Source organism: Dromiciops gliroides, chromosome 3 (assembly GCF_019393635.1).
Source record: "Dromiciops gliroides isolate mDroGli1 chromosome 3, mDroGli1.pri, whole genome shotgun sequence".
In the NCBI taxonomy this organism is placed as follows: domain Eukaryota; kingdom Metazoa; phylum Chordata; class Mammalia; order Microbiotheria; family Microbiotheriidae; genus Dromiciops; species Dromiciops gliroides.
Genome location: NC_057863.1, coordinates 588,462,113 through 588,485,523, shown reverse-complemented (window position 1 = coordinate 588,485,523; position 23,411 = coordinate 588,462,113). Strand labels below are relative to the sequence as shown.

The window sequence follows — 23,411 nt, the reverse complement described above, 5'->3', positions numbered from 1 at the left end:
TCATTGAAAAGAGAGGTAGGATCCCATGGAGTAAGATACTTCAGGGGAAGTCAGTGCAGGAAGGATGGGAGAGATACCACAAAACTGAACAAGGAAAAATGTACAAAAAGGAAAGAGAAACTGTGGACCAGAAACTGTGAACAGAGCTTGATTGTGATTCCTGGGTAAATGCTAGAACAGATAGTTAAAGAAATGATCAGTAAATGTCTAGGAAGGAAAGCAGTGATTTGAAGCAGCAGATAGAACATTGGGCCTGGAGTCAAGAAGACCTGAATTCAAATCTAGCCTCTGAGACTCTTTCTAGCTTGGTTTCCTGGGTGAGTCACTTAACCTCTGTCTGACTCAAGTTTCCTCAGTTGTAAAATGGGGATAATATAAGAGCACCGCCCCCAGGTTTGTTACGAGACTCAAATGAGACAATATTTATAAAGTGCTTAGTGCAATGCCTGGTACACAGTAAGTGCTTAAATAAATGCTTATTTCCTCTCTCCCTTCCTACAAAGGGCCCTTGTGATGATTCAGTAAAGAGAGTTTATAAGGAGGAAGAGAACCAAGAGAGAGTAGTGTCACAACATCTCAGAGAAGACAGGGTATCCAGGAGCAGAGGGCAATCTATAGTGTTAGACACAGCAGAGAGGTCAAGGAGGATGAGTGGTGAGAGCAGATCATTTATTTGGTGATGAAACAATCTGAAGCCATTTTCAAGGAGTCAAAAGGTGAGTGAGGAGAGCAGTGGAGGCAATGAGTGTTGATGCCTTTTCAGCAAGTATTTATTAAGACCTTGCTATATGTAAGGATTATGCGTCTGGAAAAAAATCCCCAACAGCACCTAGAACTTTGGCTTACCCATAGTAGGTGCTTAGTCAGTACTTGTTTAATTGAATTGCCTGTGGGACTCCCAATGGAATGATGGCTACAAAGAGATTTGGGGAACATTATTGGGGGGGGTAAGCATTCTTTTTTTAGGGGATGAGAATATATGTTTATACTTAATCCTTGTTGATAATCTGAACCTGTAGGATGGTAGTCCTTCTGTCTCTCTTCTCCCCTTGAATTTGGGATAGTTATCCCTTGGGGGACTTACTCTCTGAGTTGGGGGAGTGTCCCAAGGTGCTACAAAAAGATGGATAGGAATTCAGTAGATGAAGAAAGGGAGGAGGACATTACAGGAATAGGGAACAACTTGGAGGCAGAAAATCATAGGACAAATTTTGAGGTATGGAGTAAAACCACTAAGTGGTACTAGTAACCACCAGCCTGATCCTATTCAAATGGAAACCATGGTGGCTGGAAGTTGGGTGGAGTCAACTTCATGCAGGAAGAATCCTGGGACAGAGAGAACTTCTAGTGGGAGTCAGGAACAGAGGTAATGCTGTCTGTACCTGGGATGAAGGCAGCCATACAACACGGTACAAGAAGTAAACCACAAAGTATTTGCGGAAAGACTTGAGTGAGGGAGATTAGGGAGCTTGGAAACCAACCGGTTAGTGTCCTAGATGTCTCTATGCGTTTAAAATATTTATTTTTTAAATCAACTAATTAATTAATTAACCAATTAATTATTTTTGCAGGGCAATGAGGGTTAAGTGACTTGCCCAAGGTCACACAGCTAGTAAATGTCAATTGTTTGAGGTCGGATTTGAACTCAGATACTCCTGAATCCAGGACCAGTGCTTTATCCACTGCACCACCTAGCTACCCCCTCTATGCATTTTTAATGACTAGAGTGTAATGGTAATATTTTCTGCAATTTAATTTTTTCTTTCCTTATAAAAACCTGGGAAGAACAGGCTTTATAGAATACCAGGCATATAGCTCAAGGAGGTAAAAGGCAGAGGGAAAGATCCCACATGTTAAAAAATAGCAAAGTACGCCTCTCACTTCTCAGCAGTGGGGTAGGAGACCATCAGTGCAAAGTGAGATATACGTTTTTAGATTTGGATGATGTGTTTTTGCGTTTTGCTTGATTGTATTTATTTGTTGTAAGGAAGAGTTTTGTGGAAGGGGGAAGTCAGAAGTGATAGTGATGTCAAAAAATTTCCACTTAAAAAGAAAAAAAACAAGTTAGGGAAAAAAAAAACAACTTGATGCAGTTGGGGGAAAGGGAGACTATTTGTACATGAGAGAAATTTATTTCCTAGGACCTAGCATACAACCTAATGTTGTATGGGACCTTAGAGATCATCTGTCAGAAATGTCAAACCCAGGACTGCGACATACACTCCCTGTGGCAGAACCAGATTAAAATGTAATTGGGAAATGTTTGACAAAATAAATAAAAATACAATAAAAGATAGAAAAGATTACATTTTAAAACCAAGTCAATATGCTGCCCACAGGAATACTCTTTATGCAATAGTCCCCCGCCCCAGCCCCCATGTTTCTATTTGAGTTTGACTCCACTGATCTGGTTTGACCTTTCCATTTTACTGATAAGGAAACTCAAGGCCAAAGAAAGGGAAATTGCTGGCTTGCAGTCCCTTAGGTAGCAAGATTTGAGCCAGAGTAGGCGCTCTAAAACCAGTGCCCTTTGCCAGATTCATATCTAGCATAAGGTGAATGGGACTTTGTCCTGTGGTGCTGACATAGGTATGGTCAGCTTCTTCCCCACTGACCACACTCCCCACTTGCCTTGTGGTCTTCCAGTGTCCCACACAGGCTGATTTTCTAGCACACTCACCAGCCTTAGAGTCTAGCCACTGTATTAGCCCTCTCCTGGGCCTGTTTTTCCCCCACGTTCTCTTTCTGCTACAAATGCACCTCTGGGTGGGACTGCATGTACTCCTCTCCTCCCCCATTTGCATTCTTTGGTGAAACAATTTCTTTATGAGGCTATACTTTCTAATATTGAGGACCTGTAGAGCTTAGTGTAAAGACTTTGGCCCGGGACAGACAGGGGAATCAAATCAAGTCAACAAGCATTTATTAAGCACTTTACTAGGGGCCAGGCACAAGGCTGAGTGCTGGGAATCCAAATACAAGCAGAAAGATAGTCCCTACCCTCAAGAAGCTTAAATTCTAGGGGGAGAAGATAAGACATAAAAGGGAATTGAAAGTGGGGTGGGGAGGAAGTCCAGAGAGTTAGGATGTACAGTCTGAAGATGAATGAAGACATAGCTGGCCTGGGCATCCTTCTGGAGGAATCAGGAAGACAAGGCCAAGGGCTGGAAAGGAGCCAGACAGAGGGACCCAAGACTGGAGTATTTCTCAGTGACTTGGTCTCCTTAGATGAACAAGACTGGGCTCTGTGAATCTCTCATCGATGACCAAGATCCAGTCTGGCCTGAGATCTTCTCACTAACAAATGCAGTTTTTGAATGTCAGGATGCCTGACCCGTAAGTGTGACATGACTAGTGCTATATGGAGCGGAAGAGGGTGAGAGGACAGATTAGAGAGTTAACAGCAACAAATCTACATTCTTGGGCCCTTGTTTCAATAGGAAGTTATAAAATCTCAGGGTAAGAAGATGCCTCGGAGAACATCTAGAACAATTTTCTTCCTTGTTCAAGAATGAAATAAACTCTGCAGAGCTTAAAATGCCATAGAAATGCTTATTATTATCATTATTATTATTATTATCCTATATAGAAGTGGTTCTCAAACTATTTGGTCTTGGGACCCCTTTAAACTCATGAAAACTATCGAGGAGCCTTCCTCCCAAAGAGCTGTTGCTTATATATCTACTGATATTTACTGTATTATAAATTAAAATGTCTTACTACGATCATGAAAATAGTTTTGACCTCGAAGACCCCCCGAAAGGGTTTTGGGGAGCCCTAGGGGTCCTGGGACACTTTGAGAACCACTGTTCTACAATATCCCGGTCAGATGGTTATATAATCTCCACTGGAAGATCTCCAGTGATGAGCTTCTTGCTACCTCCCAAGGTGATCTGTTCCAATTTTGGTTGGTCCTGGTTGTTAGGACGTGTCTAGCCTATATACGATGCCCTATGTCTACAACTTCTAGTTGCTGCTCCCAGGTCTGCCCTCTGGGGTCGAACAGAATTATTCTGATCCTTCTGCCAATGGCTAGCCCTCCTCTTCTCTCCTTCCCCTTCCCCCCTCCACAACCTTCTTCCAGGTCAACCATGTTCCTTCAACAGATTCTTTATGAGTTCCAAGGTGGGAGAGTAGCTAGGCCTTGGAAGCAGAGCTGGGGCCAGTGGCTATGAGTGGAACATTGGAACCTTTCCTTCTTCCGTCCTCATCACAGCCCTGACAGACCAGCTTGGGTGGCCCCTGAGGTCTCTCTCAGCCATGCCCTGCCTTTGAGGCCCAGGTTGGAGCTGGGGTGCCTCAGAGCAGACAGGTTGCCTGTTCTGGTCTGTCCTTATCAGCAGCTCTGGGTGTTTACTCAGGATGGGTAGGGGGGTCCACCTCCTCCTAGGAAAACAAGCAAACATGTTTTGCCGGGGTTGGAGGGGCCTGGGGCTCTCTAGGTTCCCTGGCAGACTTGGTGGTGCTCAAGTCAGGCCAGCATTACTGTTGTTGTTGGAGCGGGAGCCGGAGTCAGTCTGTTTCCTCCAGCTGTCTAAGCAGGGGACAGGGAGGAAACCTCTGGGGATGGCGGGCCACAGTTGAGGCCCACCCCCCCTGTCATAACAAGGGAACAATGTTGCTGTGGGGGAGGGAGGTGGGTGAAACTGGGCCTGGCCCTAGCAACAGAGGCCATTTGCTGGAGGGGTGCAGTGTTGCCCCTCCTTTATCCCTTGTTTTCTACCTTGTTGGGCTCCCCTGCCCCCCATCTGTGCCAAGGAAAATAGCGAGAGCAGGATATGGCCCTGGACATGCCGGCAGCCAGGGCAGGCTGAGCCAGCAGAACTCAGGGAAGGGATGGGGGGCTCTGGACGAGGGATGGGGACTCCTGGGGAAGGGGAATGGAAGCTTCTCCTGGACTCCCTAAGCCTGGTCGATTCTTTCTCATGGCAACTTTCTTTGATCAGGGGTTCTTAACCCTGGGATCTACAGACCAAGGAGACTGGGGATAGACCATCCATTAAACTGGGTGGGAAAAATTAAATCTTTATTTTCCCTAACCTTTGGTTTCTTTTAAATGCTATGTATTTTATTGTAAGTATATAAAAACGTGATTCTGAGAAAGGGTCCACAAACTTCCTCAGGGGTCCAGGACACACACACACACACACACACACACACACACACACACACACACACACACACGCGGAGCGCCCATGCACAGAATTAAGAACCTTTACATGTTTGAGATAAATGATGAATTTTCTTGGATTTAAGGTGTCTGTCTACTCTTTTCATAGGTCACAGCATCCAGAGCTGGAAATCTCCACCTCTTTATTTTATTTTATTTTAATAGACAAGGACTGTGAGGCTTAGATTGAGGTAGATTATAGGAACATAGATTTATAGCTGGAAGGACCTTAGAGATTTATCCAGACCAGGGCTTCTTAAACTTTTTTTTTTTAACTCTTGACCCCTTTTTGCCACAGAAATTTTTATGCCGCTCCAGGTATATCGGTATATAAAATAGGTACACATATCCTTTTACTCTTGCCAACTATTTCAGAAAAAATGGTAAATGTTTGATGTGTATACCTAGTTTATATACCTATATAATTGGGGCTGTGTAAAAATTTCTTGGGTGAAGAGGGGCCACAAGTGGAAAAAGTTTAAGAAGCCCTGATCTAGGCCAACCCTCTCATTTTACAGATGAAGAAACTGAGGGCCAGAGAAATTGTCCAAGGTCACAAGACTAATAAGTAGCAGAACAGCTGTTCAAACCAAGACAGTCAGTTGGTTAAAAAAGGTTTTATTAAGTGATTACCATATTTTGGGAATACAAAGAAAGGAACAAAAACCAGACCCTGCCCTCAAGGAACTTATATTTTTCGAGACTGGTCCAAGACTATACTGGAGCCTAGGTGCCCTGACTCCAAGTCTAGTTAGTTCTTCTTCCATTACACGAGGGGTCTCCTGAGAAAGGGCTTCCTGGTAATGTGGCAGGCTAGAAAAAAAATGCTGATTTGGAGGATGAGTCCTGAATTCAAATTCTGTACCTGACACTGGTTGTGTGGCTTTGGTTAAGTCTCTTAACCCCTCTGGGTTTCAGTTTCTTCATCTGTAAAAAGAGGAGGTTAAACTAGAGAACCTCTAACATCCCTTTCAGCTATACATCTGTGATCCAATGACCTAGGGCGCTGCAGACTAGGGTAGCAGGAAGGAAACAACCCATCCCTAAGCACTTACCAGGTACCAGTCACTACGCTAAGGGATGGAGTACAAATAGAAGTAAAAAAAAAGAGACAGTCTCCTGTCCTCACGGACCTTACACTCCAAAGGGAGAAGAGGACATACAGATGGGAGATGGAAAAGGGGAGAGGAATGAAGATACCACCTCTTGTGGAAGGCAGGATTTTAAAGTGGAGGGAAAGTCAGGAACAGGGCCAAGAAGCTGATGAAGGCAGGCAGGCAGGCAGGCTGGGCTCCTCCAAAAAACGGGGGTCCCAGGGGAATTCACCAGTGGGAGAAGGGGGTGGGGAGAGCCTTGCTGAGGGACCAACAGGATGAGTCAGCCATGCCAGGGGATAGTATGCTGTTCCAGGGTGAGGAGATCCTTGGGGACTTTGGGAAGTTCTAGGATGAGTTCAGCTGTAGTGGGGCATGGATTTGAAATCCAGAGAAAGCCAGGAATGGGGTCAGGATGGGTAGCTGTACGAAGAGAAGTATGTAGAAGATAATGAATAGGGAAGGGAATAGGGATGGGAAAAAAGCACCCACTAGGTGTCAGGAACTGCACAAAGGACTTTATGATCCAGGACATGGAGGGGGAAACAGAAGGATTCAGAGACTCCTCCTGTAGCCAGGGCTTAGGGCATACTTCTATGGTTTAAGGGCAGGGTTAGCAAATGCCACAATGGATGGCAGAAAACCCTATGGAATCAACATGAAGTGGAGAAGAGGATGCCGCTCCTGAAATTTTTTCCTCTTAAGGCAGGGGGGTCTTAAACCTTTTTGTATCGTGGATGTCTCTGAAGAAGCCTATGGATCCTTCTTTGGAATAATGATAAATGAAGAAAATAAAATACATAGGGTTGTGAGGGAAAGCAATTATATCGAAATACAGTCATCAAAGGATTAAACAAACAAATTGACAGACCCCAGGTTGGAATGCCTGTTCTAAGGCATGGTTGATGATCTTGGCCATTAAGACCCCCTTGGTTCAATGGAAAGAGGTAGCCTGAAATCTCTTAAGTCATCCCCTTCTGGACTTAGGAGAGTGACACTATGCTGAGAGTTGTCTCAGCAAGACCAGGACCTTCAATCTCCTTCTCTGCTGTCTACAAATATATGTGATGGATATCACCTATTATTTTATTTTATTTTTTGATATTGTCCATCCTTAAAACAGACATGTGACCTTTACTTGACCCTGCCACCTCCTAAAGCTCTTTTCTTCTACAGTCAGCTAGTAAGGACAAATGGGGCTCTGCCTGGATGCTAAGGTGATAGAAGCCAGGTTTGCTGCTTTCCTGGTGGGCTCCTTTAGGTGACTGACATACCCACGCCTGTCACTCCTCCTGGGCTCATTAGGAAAGGGGAGGCCTGTTCTTCACCACCACAGGACTTGAGGGGCAAGTTGGTCCTGGACTGGGCTGAGTTCTGTCTCCTAAGGCACCTTTCTCTTGAGTCTTACCTTCTCCCCTAACCCTGAGGAGTGAAGGTCCAGACTGCTATACTTCTCCCATGGATTCACTTGACAGGCATTCTTGTGCTCTTCCCTCAAAAAACAAAAAAAACCAATCCCAAACTGCTTTTGCCCCAGGGGAAAAATTTCTTAAGTACAATTCTGGTCTCCCAGGAGAATGTAAGCTTTTTGAGAGCAGGGACTGTTTTGATTTTTGTCTTTTGTATCTCCAGTGCCTAGCTTGGTATCTGGTATATAGTAAGGCACTTAACAAATGCTTGTTGTGTTGAATTGGTATTGTGTCTTGACTCCTTTTTTTTACTGAAAACTCCTAGAAAGAGTCATCTTCACTCTTTGCCTCTGCTTCTTCACTGCCCACTCACCTCTCAACACTTTTTTACCATCTAGCTTTCAACTCCACTATTTTTCTGGTGGTGTTCAGTTGCGTCTGACTCTTTGTGACCCCATTTGGGGTTTTCTTGGCAAAGATACTGGAGTGGTTTGCCATTTCCTTCTCCAGCTCATTTGACAGACAAAGAACTGAGGCAAACAGGGTTAAGTGACGTGCCAGGGTCACACAGCTAGTAAGTATCAAGTGTCTGAGGTCGGATTTGAACTCTGGTCCTTCTGAATCCAGGGCCGGTACTTTATGCACTGCCACCTAGCTGCTCCCAGCACCTGACACTATTGACCACGTTGTTCTACTGGACATTCCCCACCTTTGTTTCTGTAACTCTGCTCTCTTTTGGTCCTTGTTCTCACTGCCTCCCTTGTCCTTAATCCCCTTTCTTGGATTATTCATCCTCCTCCCCAGTAAAGTATGGGTATCCCCCAAGGCTCTGTCCCAGACCTTCTCTTATTTCTCTACATTATTTCTTCTTGGTGAGCTCATCAGTTCTCATGGGTTCAGTTATCAGTTGGATAATATTCATCCTCCCCCTGCCAGAAGTCAAAGAGCTTTATTTCAATGCAGCAAAATTTGGGGAGCAGGGTTGGGGGGGCTCGCATTTAATATTCCTCCTTGTCATCACCAGTGCCGGCCCCTCCTTGGCCCTTCTGGGCATTCTTCCTCTTGACCCTGCCTGCCTGGCCCCCTCCGTAGGGTGGGTGTAGGGAGAAGTCAATGGGCTTCTGGGAGTCTAGTCTCACTATGAAGGAGGGGATGTTCACCACCTGCTTTCGGACCCTGATGTGCCTCTGGCGGATCCTCACCCGAGCATGGTGAATGGACTTGGCCAAGCCCAGCGGGTCTTTCTTGTCCAGAGTCAGCAGCTCCCTAGCAGCCTGGTGGATCTTGGACAGACTGTACTTGACCCGCCACACCCGCGCTTGTTTCGGAGCCCGTACTTGCAGATCAACTTCAGCTCTTGGTCAAACCGCGACTTCTTGAAGGGCCGCCGCGGCATCACGGTCTTGCGACAACGCGCAGCTCCTGGTGACCTACATTTTTGCCTAGAGGGGCGGTCTGGCTCGCGCCTCCCATATGCTTCAGAAGCGACCGGGGAAAAGCGGATAATATTCATCTTAGAGACAGTTGGTGTAGTGGGTATGGACCTAGGAGTCAATGTTGGGGAATTTTTTAACCTGGCCTGAATGACTGGTTGGTGTCCTCTTTCTTGAAGAGGACCAAAATGATACCAAGGAACATTGTTTCTGACTGTGGCTGATCAGTCCCATACAAACTCAGAAAGCCCTACCACAGGCTGGGCACAGACAGTCCGAGTGAACATTTGGACTGGAGATGTCTCTAAATTGCACATCTCACGTCTCCTTTGAGCTACTGCAATTCTGTTTCACCCATTGAGCCCAGCAGCTATGCTGGGCCATCCTTTGCCAACATCTTCCATGTCATGCAATTGATTCCAAAGTTCTAGAGGTCAAATAAAGTGAGAAGCCAAACTGAAAGGAAAAGAAATTTATTGGCATATTGGAAGATTGCTTGCTAGTCCAAGCTTTGACTTCCTACAGTACAGATTTGACTTATGAAGTTTCCTCAGGTCGCTCAAAGGACACAACAAATTAATAACAGTCTACTCCTTTAAAGGGGCCAATGAGACACAGTCTGCTCCTACAGGAAAGCTGGTGTGGAATGTCCCCGAGTTCAGGTTGGGTCAAACCTTCATGGGACAGCTAACAAGTGCCATGGGCAGCCTAAGCAGAAAGGAGATGCTTGAGTCAGATTTTGTTATTTAGTTGTTCAGTCAAGTTTTGTTAATAAGTAACAGAATATTAAAAAAATAAGTAATGGAATAAATAACAGAAGAGTGGGGATGGTTTAATTAAATAGAACATTTGGAAAATAAGGTTGTTTTTTTCCTCTCCATCAGGAAGACCTATATTTGAATTCTGTCATTTACTAGCTGTTTGACTTAACCCCCCTGGGCCTTTGTAAATTGAAGGAGTTGAGCTTGGTGACCTCCCCTTCCACCTCTAAATGTAGGATCCATGAGTATTCTGATTTAGTTGACTCACATTTCTATCCAGCCCTCATCCTTCTCCTGAACATCAGTTACCTCTGCTCTACTTCTTCTCCATGTCCCATAAGCAGCCCAGACTCAACATCTTTAAAATATCATCTTCCCTTCAGGTCATAAGTCTAGATGCCATCTAGCCCAACTTCCTCATTTTCTAGATAGGTTAACTGAGGCCATGGGAGGTTAGGTTACTTGCCCAAGGTCACACACATGTAGGAAACAGCAGAGTCCAGATTCAAACCCAGGTTCCCTAATTATAAACATTTTTTTTTTTTTGTGAGGCAATTGGGGTTAAGTGACTTGCCCAGGGTCACACAGCTAGTCAGTGTTAAGTGTCTGAGGCCGGATTTGAACTCAGGTACTCCTGACTCCAGGGCCGGTGCTCTATCCACTGGACCATCTAGCTGCCCCCCCCCCAATTACAAACTAAGCAGTCTTTGAGTGGGAAAACCTTTCCCTTCCCTGATCATCCCCTGTTTTTGTTCAGGGTACCACAAAACCTCCCAGTCACCTAGGTTCATGACCTTGGAGTTATCCTTGATTCTCTTCTTTCTCTCACTTTTCAGTATCAGTTTCTAAGATGTGCACAGCATTGTGATTCTACTTTCCCATCTTCTCTCAAGCCTACCCCCGTCTCTCAATTTATACAACCACTATCCAAATTCAATCTCCAGTAGATATTGTCACATTAACTTCTTAGTCGGTGTCCCTGCCTGATCTCTCCTCTCTCCAAATTATGCTCTACACAGCTGCCAGAATGATTTTCCTAAGGCATAGGTCTGACCATTTTACTCTCCCGTGCAAAAACCTTCAGTGACTTCCTATTTCTTTGAGGATAAAATAATCTGGTTCCAACATATTGTACCTTTCATGCCCTATTTCATGTTACTCCCCTTTCTGTTTCTTTAAAAAATAAGTTTGCTGCTTTTTTGTTTTTACATCATAGTTATTTTGGGAAATCCCCCCTCTCTCATACCCATCAACTTTCCAGCCAAACTGGACTATTGTTGTTCTGGGAACTCGACATGCCGCCTTCATTGCCTGGAATACAATTGTTCCTAATCTCTGCCCCTCAGATTCCTTGTTCTTTCAAGGCTCAGATCAGTTTCGGGTTCCTCGGGGGAAGCCTCCCTTCATTTCCCAGTGGCAAGTATTCTCTTCCATTTCAAGTTGCATTGTCTGCTTATCTGGGTACTCCCTGTTACACATCTCTCCATAGTTTTTTTTTTTTTAATCTCAACCCACTAGCACAGTGCCTTGCACATAATAGGTGCACATAATACACATTTGTTGTATTGAATGGAATTGAATGCCAGTGACTGCAGATGGAAAGAGGTAGGGTCTGCATAGAGCTTGGAGGAAAATGAACTGGAAAATGAGAATAGGTCAGGGTTTTCTCATTATTTCTAGGCCAGAGACTCCTTGTGAATCGAGCGTTGTTCATTCATTTCAGTCACTCTTTGTGACCGCATTTGGGGTTTTCTTGGCAAAATACTGGAGTGGATTGCCATATCCTTCTTCAGCTCATTTGACAGATGAGGAAACTGAGACAAACAGGGTTAAGTGACTTGCACAGGGTCACACAGACAGTAAGTACCTGAGTCCGGATTTGAACTTCATTCTTCCTGACTCCAGGCCCCATTGCAGTATCCACTGTGACACCTAACTGCCCATCACTTTTGTAGCAAGTGACAAAGTTATTATTCCCATCTTGCAGATGAGGAAATTGACTCAGAGAGATGCCCAGGGTCATAGGTAGGATTCCAAGGGTGGTCTTCCTTATTCCAGGTCCAGTGCTTCATCCACTGAGAGGTCATCTAGCTGTCTTGTCTATATTATGGTTGCTCGGACCCCACTTTCTCTGGGCTAGGATGCTACATCTCCTGTTCAGAATTCTAAATGTACCCTGAGTGCCATGGGATTGGGGCACCTCTTTTTCTCCAGTACCTTCAGATTGAACCCTCACCAGGAATTTCATTTAACTACTTAACGTTGTATTAGTTTTTACAAAGGAATATTTACTTCAAAGTTATAGCAAGATTAAATAGACAGACATTTTCCCTCTCTGCAACCTCAAGGACATATGGTTCCCCTACACTTCCTCTGTCTCTGGTGGAGTAAGCCTGAAACTTAGCTCAGTTTTTACATAACATTGGCCCTACCAAATTTATTTCCAGATTCAGCATGACTACTGGGATCCTACCTCTCAGCTATCACAGGGTTGAAGCCCCTAAGGTTAATCCCAGAAGCTGATCCTTGCTCCATAGGACATCAATACTGAGCCGGTTGTGAAACCCAGACTCTGGAATGGTGGGATACTGAAGGACCCTCTGGACCATTCAAACTCACAATATTCATAGCCCCCACCCCCACCCCGCCCCAGTCCCTTTCACTGGTTACTGAGCTCCCTCAAGAGCACTGTGCCTCAGAGGAGGATGGTGACACTGACAAGTCTTTGAGTCCTCAGCCAATCAAAAAGCCTTCTCCTCCTCAAAGTGTGGTTTGGTGAATGGGACAAGTAACAGAATGTTTATACAATCGCTACTCTCTCCAAGTCCCTAAATTTCCATGTCATCATGACTCTCTTGGATACAAGAAGCAGGCATCTCTATGTGAGGAGATACCATTAGAGGATGTGGTTATCTCTATGGTTGAAAGACCAATACAATGGAAACACCAGTTGAATCAAATGAAAAACAAAAAGCATGTGTATCCTTAACATAATGAGTGCTAGAACATTTATGTCAAGGGAAGTGAGTGGAACTCTCACTTCTCTGCAAAACTTGAAAGCGGGGTGGCCAGATAAGATCCCTAATTATTGGATAATTGGTTCACTGAATTACTAGTAGAGCACTTTACTTCCCCTTAGGCACATTCTGACCCCATTTTTCTTAGCAGAAGACATCTCATATTTACAACCAAAAGATGTTGTCACGGAGTGACAAATGAAAAATCCCCAGATTAAAGATATTAACCTCAAAGTATCTTAGAGAACTCAATCAATAATTGAACTGGAACTGGACTATTAACACAGACCAAACTCTTGCCCATGGTTATCTGGATATAACATTGAGCCATAAAAACTTAAGAACAATGAATTTTTAATAGATGTTGCTATTCAAACACTAATAATCTCCAAGTTCCAGGGGACTAAAAACTCTCAAAATATAGAGACTTAGCAGAAAAAATTGAAATTGTGTGGATGGCATGAGATCCATATCATCCCTGGTGTTACCTGTTTGCAACTAGGGTTGTACCTAGGATGCTTTCAGTAAGTCTATAGGCATATTAGGATGTATCCTCCTGTTCAGTCATTTTTCAGTCACTCCCAACTCTGTCACCTCATCTGGGGTTTTACTGGAATGGTTTGCCATTTCCTTCTCTAGTTCATTTTACAGATGAGGAAACTGAGGCAGAGTTAAATGACTTGCCCAGGGTCATGCAGCTAGTAAGTGTCTGAGGCCAGATTTGAACTCAGGAACATGAGTCTTCCTGACTTAAGGCCCCAGGACACTCTATCCACTATATTCTCATACTTTTATTTAACTACAAAAGGCACTCATTTAATCTACCACAATAAACTGTAGAACATTAAAATATATAAAAAACAAGATATTGATATCCCAAGACTGTTTCTATGTGGATGCCATTGAATAGGATGAAAATGATAATAAAATTATCATTATCATTAATAAGGATGATGATAAGAGTGGAATTTAAAAGGCCTTCCATGGGCAACACTCAAATGAATGCAATCAATGATATGTTAAAGAAGTTTCAAACAAATAACTGAGTTACATAGATCTGCCATTGAAATGGAAAGGTTTATGATGTAATTCAGGATCAGCTCTTTAATATCAGAAGTTACAGAAGGTTTATCCTTGGGGAGCCCTGGATTTAGTGATCAATGCAGGGATTATTATGCAAGGAAATGGTAGAAATGGAGCAACATATCACCCCATGCTGAAAATATTTAATGCCTAGCAGATACTTAACAAAACACAACCTGGTATCTAGACTTATACATTGGACGCTTGCTATCTTTCAGAAATTAACAAGTGACAAATCTCATACTATAAATATAGAGCTCAAAATATCCTTGAGAAATCAACAAATAAATTTTACTGGAGCCAGAGCATTTTCACAGAAAAAGAAGTGTCGTTCACAATCGGCTAGATATGAGATTAGTCCTAAAAAATGTAAGAATAACATCTTTAGTAGATGTCACCATACCTGATACTCCTGATCTCCAAAGTTATGTGCAGTGAAGAGCTTTCTAAATATAGAGATCTAATGAAAGAAATAAAAACAATGTGGGAATAGGATGAAGTGTATATCATCTCTGCCATGCCGTTTGTTACTGGGATTGTTCTGAAGATGTTTTTAGTGAGTCTACCCAAGTTCAAATCTTCCCTTGACACTTACCAACTGTGTGATCCTGGGCAAGTCATTGAACTCTTTCAGTCTCAGTTTCCTCATCCATAAAAATGGGAATAATAATAGCATCTACTTTGGAGGGCTGCTGTGAGCATGGAATGAAGTAACATATGTAAAGTGTTTTGCAAACCTTGAAGTACCATATTCAAAACTAGCCATTACTATTGATAATAGTAATGATAATAATGATAACAAAAAGCATTAATTTTATCTACCTATGGGCAAAAAATTAAACCTAAAAGGATAACAGCTGGATAGACTTGTCCCAGTACTGTATTTATCTGAACTCCATCACAAGAGATGAAATTAATATTAGCTGATAAAATGAGAAATTTGTAAATCACTTTGCAAACCTTAAAGTATTATACCAATGCCTGCTATCATTTATTATTACTATTCATTGTTTCCTTTTTTAATCTATCCATAGCCTGACAGATTTTCAGACTTTTAAAGGACCTTAGTGATCATTTGAAGGGTTGTTTGACCTGAGGTCTGTGAACCTGTTTTATAAAATGTTTTTATAACTATATTTTATCATAATCGCGTTCCTTTGTAATCCCATGTATTTCTTGCATTTAAAAATATTATTCTAAGAAATGGACTGGGGACTTCACCAGCCTGCCCAAGTGGGACCATGATATAACTAGGTTAAGCCCTATTAACCTATAGGTTAAGTAGGCACGTGGGAGCTTCTAAAGGGTTACTTCTTTGTGTTTCTGTATGTTTGTAGCAGGGGAGGGACATAGTCAGAGGTGTATGTGTTAAGATAATAATTCTGACAGTGAGGGAGGGTGTGGGGAGAGTCTATTACTGGAGATCATATGTTGCCATCCCTGTGATATATGTGTGTAAGACCTGAAATGAATACATCCAGGGGCTAACTCATCACACAGGACTAATGCTTTTTGGGAAGCCTCTGATGACAGAACTTGGTGATTCGGGTCAGGGAAGGACACCAGCTTTGATTGGGAAACCACTGAGTGGGTGTTGAAGGCAATGGTGGGAAATCCCACACAGGGGTCATTCCAAGGAATCATGGCAGCAGCTTTGCAGTTGGGCCAGCAGCCCAGTCCCTCAAGCGGAGGTTTCAGAAACAAGGACTGTGTTATTCCCTATAGGGAGATGAACATTTTAAAGCTAGAACCCAGGAAGCAATTAAATTATTTTGGCATCGCCCCTTGTTGCTAGGAAGACCTGGGCTAAAAAAATCTCTTCTTTCCTACACATTGGCTATATGACCCTGGGCAAATCACACTGCTGGGCAGTAGGTCAGTGCTCTAGGTAACTCTAAGACAAATTGCTGAGAATGTGCTGACATGCACTGGCAGAGGGAGTTCTCTCCCGAGTTCCCTATATCAATGAAATCATAGGTTCAGTCTTTAATCCTGTACCTTAAGGTTTCTTTTGAAAAACAAGCAAACAAACAAACAAAAAAACAACACATTGTTTCAGATGAGATAAAGGGAAAGATGTCCAGGTTTGGCTTATACGGGCAGTCATGGTCCTGATCTCCTATTTCTCTTTCCCCTCCCAGTTCTGTAATTCTGGAGTGTGGTTGATTCAAGACCCAGAAGGTCTCAGAAGGGGTCTGGGGGACACAGCTGAGGAAACCTCCCTTCGTGTGCACGCGTGCATTTGTTTACAATTCACAGGTGGGATTGGAGAAGGGACAAGCTGCAATAGGAGAGACCTGTTGGTAGGCAATTGAGAGGTAGTGAGAGCCTGGATTAGAGTGGAGAAGAGGTGATTAAGAGGCTGAGATGACAATTCAAAGCACGTTTTGTTTCAAGTTAGAGGCCCTGAGCTCAAAAACCTGATTTCTGATTAGCTTCTAAGGGGACACTGAGAAAGTCCTTTAACTCCCTCCTTTGTAAAAATGGGGAGCGTTGGACTAGATGGCTTTAAGGTTCATTCCTTCTAGCTTCGTATCTGTGATCCTGTTACTAAGATGGAGAGAGTAGAATCAATAAGACTTGGTAACTGATTCCTATTTGGGGGTGGGGAGGAGGGAGAGAGTGAAGGACAAGATTTAAAAAAACCACACCATTAAATTGTTTACAGGAGTAGAAGTGTTTAGATTTGAGCAGATTAAGTGCTCGGGCCAGTGGGACATGTAGGTGGACTCGATCTAGAGGTGAGAAAAGTCATCTATCAAGATAGATTTGGGAAGTAAGATCTGAGAAGTAAGGATGGAGGCCATGGGGAGGGATGAGATCATCAAAGGAGAGAGAAGAGCTTTTAGGAAAAAGCCTCGAGGGAGGTAACTATACCCCTAGGGTTACCAGGTGGGAAGAGGAAGAAGCCAGTGAAGAATGTCCTCTCTCTGTCCCCCCCCCCACCTTCCCTTCCCACCTCCCCTCCTTTCTTCCCACATTAATGAGATGAGGTCACACAGGCTGTAACTCATGTTCAAGTCCTATTTATTTTAGAAGAACAAAAAACTGAACCATTAGGGGGGGAAAGGTTCCAACCCCACTTTTCCCAGCCCTGACTTAACTCACTCTCTCCAGGGTGGAGTGAGGACACAGCTAACCCAACCCTAAGTAAGGACACAGACAAGGCAGTCACAGCTTCTGACTAGGGCCCAGTGGCCCCAACATATATATGTGGGTGAGGGGCTCCCTTTGGTGGGGGCTGACATAACACAGAATAAAACAAGCTCTCTTCCTCTGGGGTTATTGTTAAACCCGAGTCACATCTAGGAGCTCATTCACCAAGGCTAACAGGACCTTTCACTTTGACATCAAAAAACCTCAATCCTGAAGGGACACCACACTCCTCCCCCACCCCTTTTTTGCTCCATGATAGCATAGAATAGAAATGGGTCCCTTTTTCTGTGCAGCCACCGCTCCATATACCTACAGGCTGGACATAATGAAACAATATTGGGGGGTGGGGTGAGGAGGAGAGAAAGACATGATCTGGAAAGCCTGACCCACCGGGCCTCCACGGCTGGGTCTATATAGGCTCAGTACTGTCAACATTGTTGGCCTTTCCAGGATAGGATAAAGTTCTGTTGGTCCCAGGAATAGTCAATGAGCCATGATCCAAGATCATCCACTACTCAGAGGTCTCTGGTCCCTGGGGAGGCCCGAGGTCCAAGAGCAGCCAGGCTCTGCAGTCCACAGGAATGCTAGCCTCCACAGATTTATGGCTAGATCATTCCCTCTACAGTGAGAGAATTCACTCAGATGAAGTTCAGGATAAGAGACTGAGAAAACACCTCCCCACCACTCCTCCCTGAAAAGGAGAGTTCTGCTTAGAGGTTGTGGTGGTAGGGGTTAAGATTTGGGCCCCCTACACATACTGTTTCTTGGAAGCTGAGCTACTAGGGCGACTTGGGGAGTTGTTTCCACTCTGGGGAGGTTGGTAGGGGCCCTGGGAATGAGTCAGCAAGGGCCCTGGCCCAGGGAGCATGCCCCGCTTCTGTGGAGCCAAGCTCTCTTCAGTATTCAGGTTGGCCCAGTTCTGTTCACTTGACAGCTTGTTGTAGGAGGGGCACGGAGGCGACGTGGGGGTCTCGTTCATGGGGAGGTAGAAGAACATTCGATCTGAATAGGGGTCCCCAGAACTACCAACACCAGCCCCATCCACCAGGGCAGTGGAGTAAGGTCCTGGCCGAGCCCGGGCCTGCCGGGCCTTCAGCTTGTGCCCCATACACCGGAAGCCAAGATGCACCAGCTCCAGCAGGTTGAGCACTAGGGAGATCAACCCAACGACCAGCATGAAGATGATAAAGATGGTCTTTTCTGTGGGGCGGGACACAAAGCAGTCCACAAGGTGTGGACAGGGGAGGCGACGGCAAACATACACAGGAGCCATCATCCATCCATACAGCCGCCACTGCCCATAGAGGAAGCCCGCCTCCAACAGGCTCTTACAGACCACGCTGGCCACATAGGTGCCCATCAGTGCTCCCCGGATGCGCAGGTGCCCATCTTCAGCTACAGAGATCTTTGCCATCTGCCGCTCTACGGAGGCTAGTGCCTGCTCTACTCGTGGGTCCTTGCTCTGCAGGGCCCGCAGCTCGCTCTCCTTCTGCCTCAGCCGCTCTTCTCGGCGGGACAAGTAGATGACGTGACCCAGGTAGACCAGTGTGGGCGTGCTAACGAAGAGAAACTGAAGGACCCAGTAGCGGATGTGGGAGATGGGGAAGGCTTGATCGTAGCACACGTTGGTGCAGCCTGGTTGGGCTGTGTTACACTCAAAGTCTGACTGCTCATCTCCCCAGACGGACTCACCAGCCAGTCCCAGAATGAGGATCCGGAAGATGAATAGCACCGTCAGCCAGATCTTGCCTACCACAGTGGAGTGCTCCTGGACTTGGTCTAGCAGTTTCTCTAAGAAGCCCCAGTCACCCATTGCTCCTTGGCCTTTCTGTATGGGGAGAAGAAACAGAGAAGGTTGGACACACACACACACAGAGCCACCTCCACGCCCTCTCCCCTTCTACCCACCGGGGCCAGGAGGTCAGAGGGAAGAAGCTGTGTAAGCCCGACTCAGCTGCATGTGGGATAGGGGTCAAAGGCTCAAATTGCTCCTTCTAGAGATCCTGGGGCTCCCCACCCCTGCCTTTTTAACTATAGGTGGGCGGGAGGGTACGCCTCTTTTAGAGCAAGCTCATCCCCAGTTGTTCACGGTGCCTCCTCTTAACCTTCCTAAGGCCAGAGAGGTTTGTGTGTGTAGGAGAAAGAGATGAAGAAGCCACATGGTTAGGGGACACACACCTGCCAACCATCTCAAAGCAGGGGGGCGGGGAAGGAGTAGTGGGCATAAGAGCCCCTTTCCACAGAAGGGAACCAGGGCTTACCTTAAATGACCAAGTCACTAGTTACTCTCCCACCTCCAAGTTCTTAAAGCAGCTACTTCTCAGCGCCTTCACCCAGGGGTTCCCCTCAACCATTCAACCAAGGGGGGCATCTTCAAGGAGTTCCCTCCTGAGCAGAGGGTCCCTGCACTTACTCAGAGAAAGGACCTGTGCTGATTGGGCTCACTTTTCCAGAGCCTCTCTGTGTCAGCACAGCTCTGGAAGATTGGGGAAAACAAAGGGAGTTTCCTGATCAGAATTTCCACCATCTGTAATGACACTGGCATTGCTCTCCTCTCCTCCAGGGAGGGCAGGGTGGGGTAACAGCACCTAACCCAGTTTGGTTGAAAACTGACCCTTCCCTCACATCATTTTAGGATTAGTGTTAAGGGGAAGGTATTCTATGACCAATACTGCCCCCCAGCCTGGTGATGGAACTGCGGTGGTACCAGCTCTGCGAAACTAAGACAACTCACATCTGGACACCTAGATTGCTAGAACTCTCATCAGTACTGATATCCCAGAAGTGAAGCCCCTTCTTCTCCAGAGTGAGCTCAGTTTTTCAAATCTTCTGAGACACAAGGACGCCCCCAGGAGACGCTGGGGAATCTCTTACCTGCCCACAGAGGGAAGGAAGTCATGCGACACGTGGGAAAGGAAGCAAGAAGTCCCGGAGAGGCGGCCTCCCGTGGCCCCTCCGAGGGAGTCTGAGCCTGAGCCCTGCAGGACAGAGCTAGCAGCTGTCCTGAGCTTAATAATAGTGGGGAAGGCGGGGAGAAGGAAATGGGGGCGGGGGCCAGGGGCCCGATAGGCTGAACTCTTTAAAGACATAGGGTGTGCGTGTTGGGGCGGGGGTGGTGGTGATGGAGAGGATTCATGGTGATGAGGTGAGGGCTGGTGGGAAGGGGATAAAGGCTGAAAGAAAGAGGTTCCAGGGACACTTCTGGATCAGGGCAGATCCCTCTGGCTCACTCTAAAACCCCCACTTTTAGAGCCCCATTCCTATTGCGAAAAGCAGACAAGCGTGCTTCTCTCCTGTTAGGCTTACAGATAGATAGCCCAGGGAGCAGACCCCTCCCACAGCTTGCTTAGTCCTGGATCCATCTCTAGTTTGTAGGTGGCTGGATTGGGAAGTTTGGGGATACCCATAGCGGAGAGAATAGACCGATCCCCACAGAGAGGTTCTTCCCATGGATGTGGCCATGTATTCATTTCCTAGATAGAGAACCTGTCAACATGCACCATTTCTTCCTGCCCTCCCTCCCTCCTCCTCTTATTTCTCCTCCTCCTCCTCCTTCTCTTCCTTCTTCTCCTTCTTCTCCTCTTTCCTCCTCCTCTGCTTCCTCCTCTTCCTCCTCCTCCTTCTCCTTCTTCTCCTCCTTCTCCTTCTCCTTCTCCTCCTCCTCCTCCTCTTCCTCCTCCTCCTTCTCCTCATTCTTCTCCTCCTTCATCATCATCATCATCTTCTCCTCCTCTTTCTTCCTCCTCTTCCTCTTCCTTTTCTTTTTCCTCCTCCTCCTCTCTCTGTGTCTCTGTCTCTTTCTTTCTCTGTTTCTCTCTCTCTCTGTCCTCCCTCAAAGGCAGCAGAAGCTGCGGGTCATTGTGTCCTGTCAACAGCACTGAAAAAACCCTGAGAAGGTAGGAAAACTGGGAGTAATGACACCTAACTTAGGTCTCCTACCTCCCATGAGGATGTCCTTGATAAACTGATAGTATTGTTGTCGATGACTATGTGCCAGGTACTGTGTGACATTCTGGAGATTCAAAGGAAAGTAAAAGACAGTCCCTCCTCTGGAGGAGCTTAGTCAAGTCCTGGTTCAGCCACTAACTGGCTATGTCACCTTAGAAGTCAGTTTCCTTCTCCATGCCTCAGTTTCTCCATCTGTAAAGTGTGTGTGTGTGTGTGTGGGGGGCTAGTCTAAGTGGTCTCTAAGATCTCTTTCACAACTGACCATTTCTGGTTCGACCCAGTTTAGTTCAACAAACATTAGTTATGTCTTGAACTATTTGGAAAGCAAAAATGAAAACAGTTGCATCCTTCAGGTAGCATACTTCTCAGGTTGTGAAGGCATAACATGTATCTAGATGAGTAAATACAAAGCAATTTCAAGAGCATTAACCATCCACAGCATCAGGAAGAGCTTCTTGTAGGAGATGGCTCCTGGACTGAGACTTGAAGGAAGCAAAAAGTTTGAAGAGATGGGGGCGAAGAGGAAGTGCATTCTAGACATGGGGGACAGCCAATACAAAGGCCTCGAGATGGAAGTTTTGGTGGATTAAGAAAGCTTGGCTGACTTGGGCAAGGCAGGGGGTGAAATGGGAGAATAAAAAAGGAAATAGAAGTTGGATCCAGATTGTGGAGGGCTTTAAATGCCAGCCTGAGGAGTTTATATTTTTAGTGCAGAAGCAATAGGAGCCTTGAGGCAGGGCAGGGAGCAGGGGGTGGTGAGAACTTCTCTAGGAAAAGAGCAGTCAGCCTTCCCTGACCTTGGTGGAGGAACCTACTTCAGTGACCTCCTGGAGCCTGAGAAAGATGGCCGGCAGTTTCTCAGCTTCACAGCCATGCCTCCTCCCTTGTGACCCCTTCCTCCTTGTCCCTCCCTAGGGGATTCCCAGAGAGTCAATCTGCTTCTTACTCAGGGTCAGTGAGGGGATGACGTTTGTCCTCACCCCGATGCTATCCCTGGGGATACTGGGGAGAGAGCAGAGACTGCTTGAAAAGGGTGGGAAACCAGTTTGGGAGGTGAGCCATGAATGCCTGACTGACAGAGAATCACAGAATTTCAGAAGTGTCCCAGCACATCTATCCCTCTAGTCCAACTCCTGACCAGAAGGAATCCCCTCTCTAGTGTGCTCAAAAAGTGGTTTCGAGTTTATTTCTGGAATCCAGAATGGGTTTTTACTCCAGGGTCTTATATAGAGAGCTAGAAGGCACCTCAGAAGTTGGAATTTGAAACTTAAAAAAAGTTTTTTTAATCATAAAAGTATTTTATTATTTTCCAGTTACATAGTTTTCAACATTTGTTTTTATAAATTCTTAGTTCCAAATTTTTCTCCCTTCCTCCGTCCTCCCCAAGACAGAAAGCAACCTGATATAGATTATACATGTACAATCACATTAAACATATTTCTGTATTAGTCACATTGTGACAGAAGAGTCAGAACAAAAGGGGAAAACCTCCCAAAAAAGTAGAAACAGTATAGTTCAGTCTTGCATTGAGAATCCACAGTTCTGGGGCAGCTAGGTGGTGTAGTGGATAAAGCGCCGGCCATGGATTCAGGAGGACCTGAGTTCAAATCCAGCCTCAGATACTTGACATTTATTAGCTGTGTGACCCTGAGCAAGTCACTTAACCCTCATTGCCCCCCCAAAAAACCCCAAAAACCAAACAAAAAAGAGAATCCACAGTTCTTTTTTTCTGGACGTGGAGAGCATTTTCCATCATGAGTCTTTGGAATTGTCTTGGATCATTGTATTGCTGAGAAGAGTTAAGTCTATCATCGTTGATCATCACACACTGTTGCTGTTACTGTGTACAATGTTCTCTTGGTTCTGCTCACTTCACTCAGCATTAGTACACACTTAAGTCTTTCCAGGTTTTTCTGAAACCTGCCTGCTCATCATTTCTTATAGCACAATAGTATTCCTTTACATTCATATACCACAACTTGTTCAGCCATTCCCCAATTGATGGGCATTCCCTTGATTTCCAGTTCTTTGCCACCACAAAGAGAGCTGCTATAAATATTTTTGTACATGTGAGTCCATTTCCCTTTTGTATGATCTCTTTGGGATACAGACCCAGTAGTGCTATTACTGGGTCAAAGGTTATGCACAGTCCCATAGCCCTTTGGGTATAGTTCCAAATTGCTCTCTAGAATAGGTGGATCAGTTCACAATTCCACCAACAATGCATTAGTGCTCCAATTTTTCCACATCTTCTTTGACATTTATTATTTTATTTTTTTGTCATATTAGCCAATCTGATAGGTGTGAGGTGGTACCTCAGAGTGGTTTTAACTTGGATTT

At 45.2% G+C, this 23,411-nt stretch overlaps 1 protein-coding gene and 1 pseudogene across 1 annotated transcript; both read right to left on the bottom strand.

Annotated features, from left to right (window-relative positions):
• Positions 1–8,671: 8,671 nt before the first annotated feature.
• On the bottom strand, positions 8,672–9,186 carry LOC122748117 (annotated as a pseudogene).
• Positions 9,187–16,952: 7,766 nt separating this feature from the next.
• Positions 16,953–20,121, bottom strand: GJA4 (gap junction protein alpha 4). The gene is made up of 2 exons (XM_043991275.1): positions 19,998–20,121; positions 16,953–18,951 (listed from the first exon to the last, which is right to left on the bottom strand). Exon 2 carries the CDS (start codon positions 18,934–18,936, stop codon positions 17,872–17,874), a length of 1,065 nt encoding a protein of 354 aa, XP_043847210.1. The 5' UTR covers positions 18,937–18,951; positions 19,998–20,121; the 3' UTR covers positions 16,953–17,871.
• Between the last annotated feature and the right edge of the window lie 3,290 nt (positions 20,122–23,411).

Coding starts and splice junctions, on each gene's coding strand:
- GJA4 (XM_043991275.1), bottom strand. CDS start 18,936: ATGGGTGACTGGGGCTTCTTAGAGAAACTGCTAGACCAAGTCCAGGAG.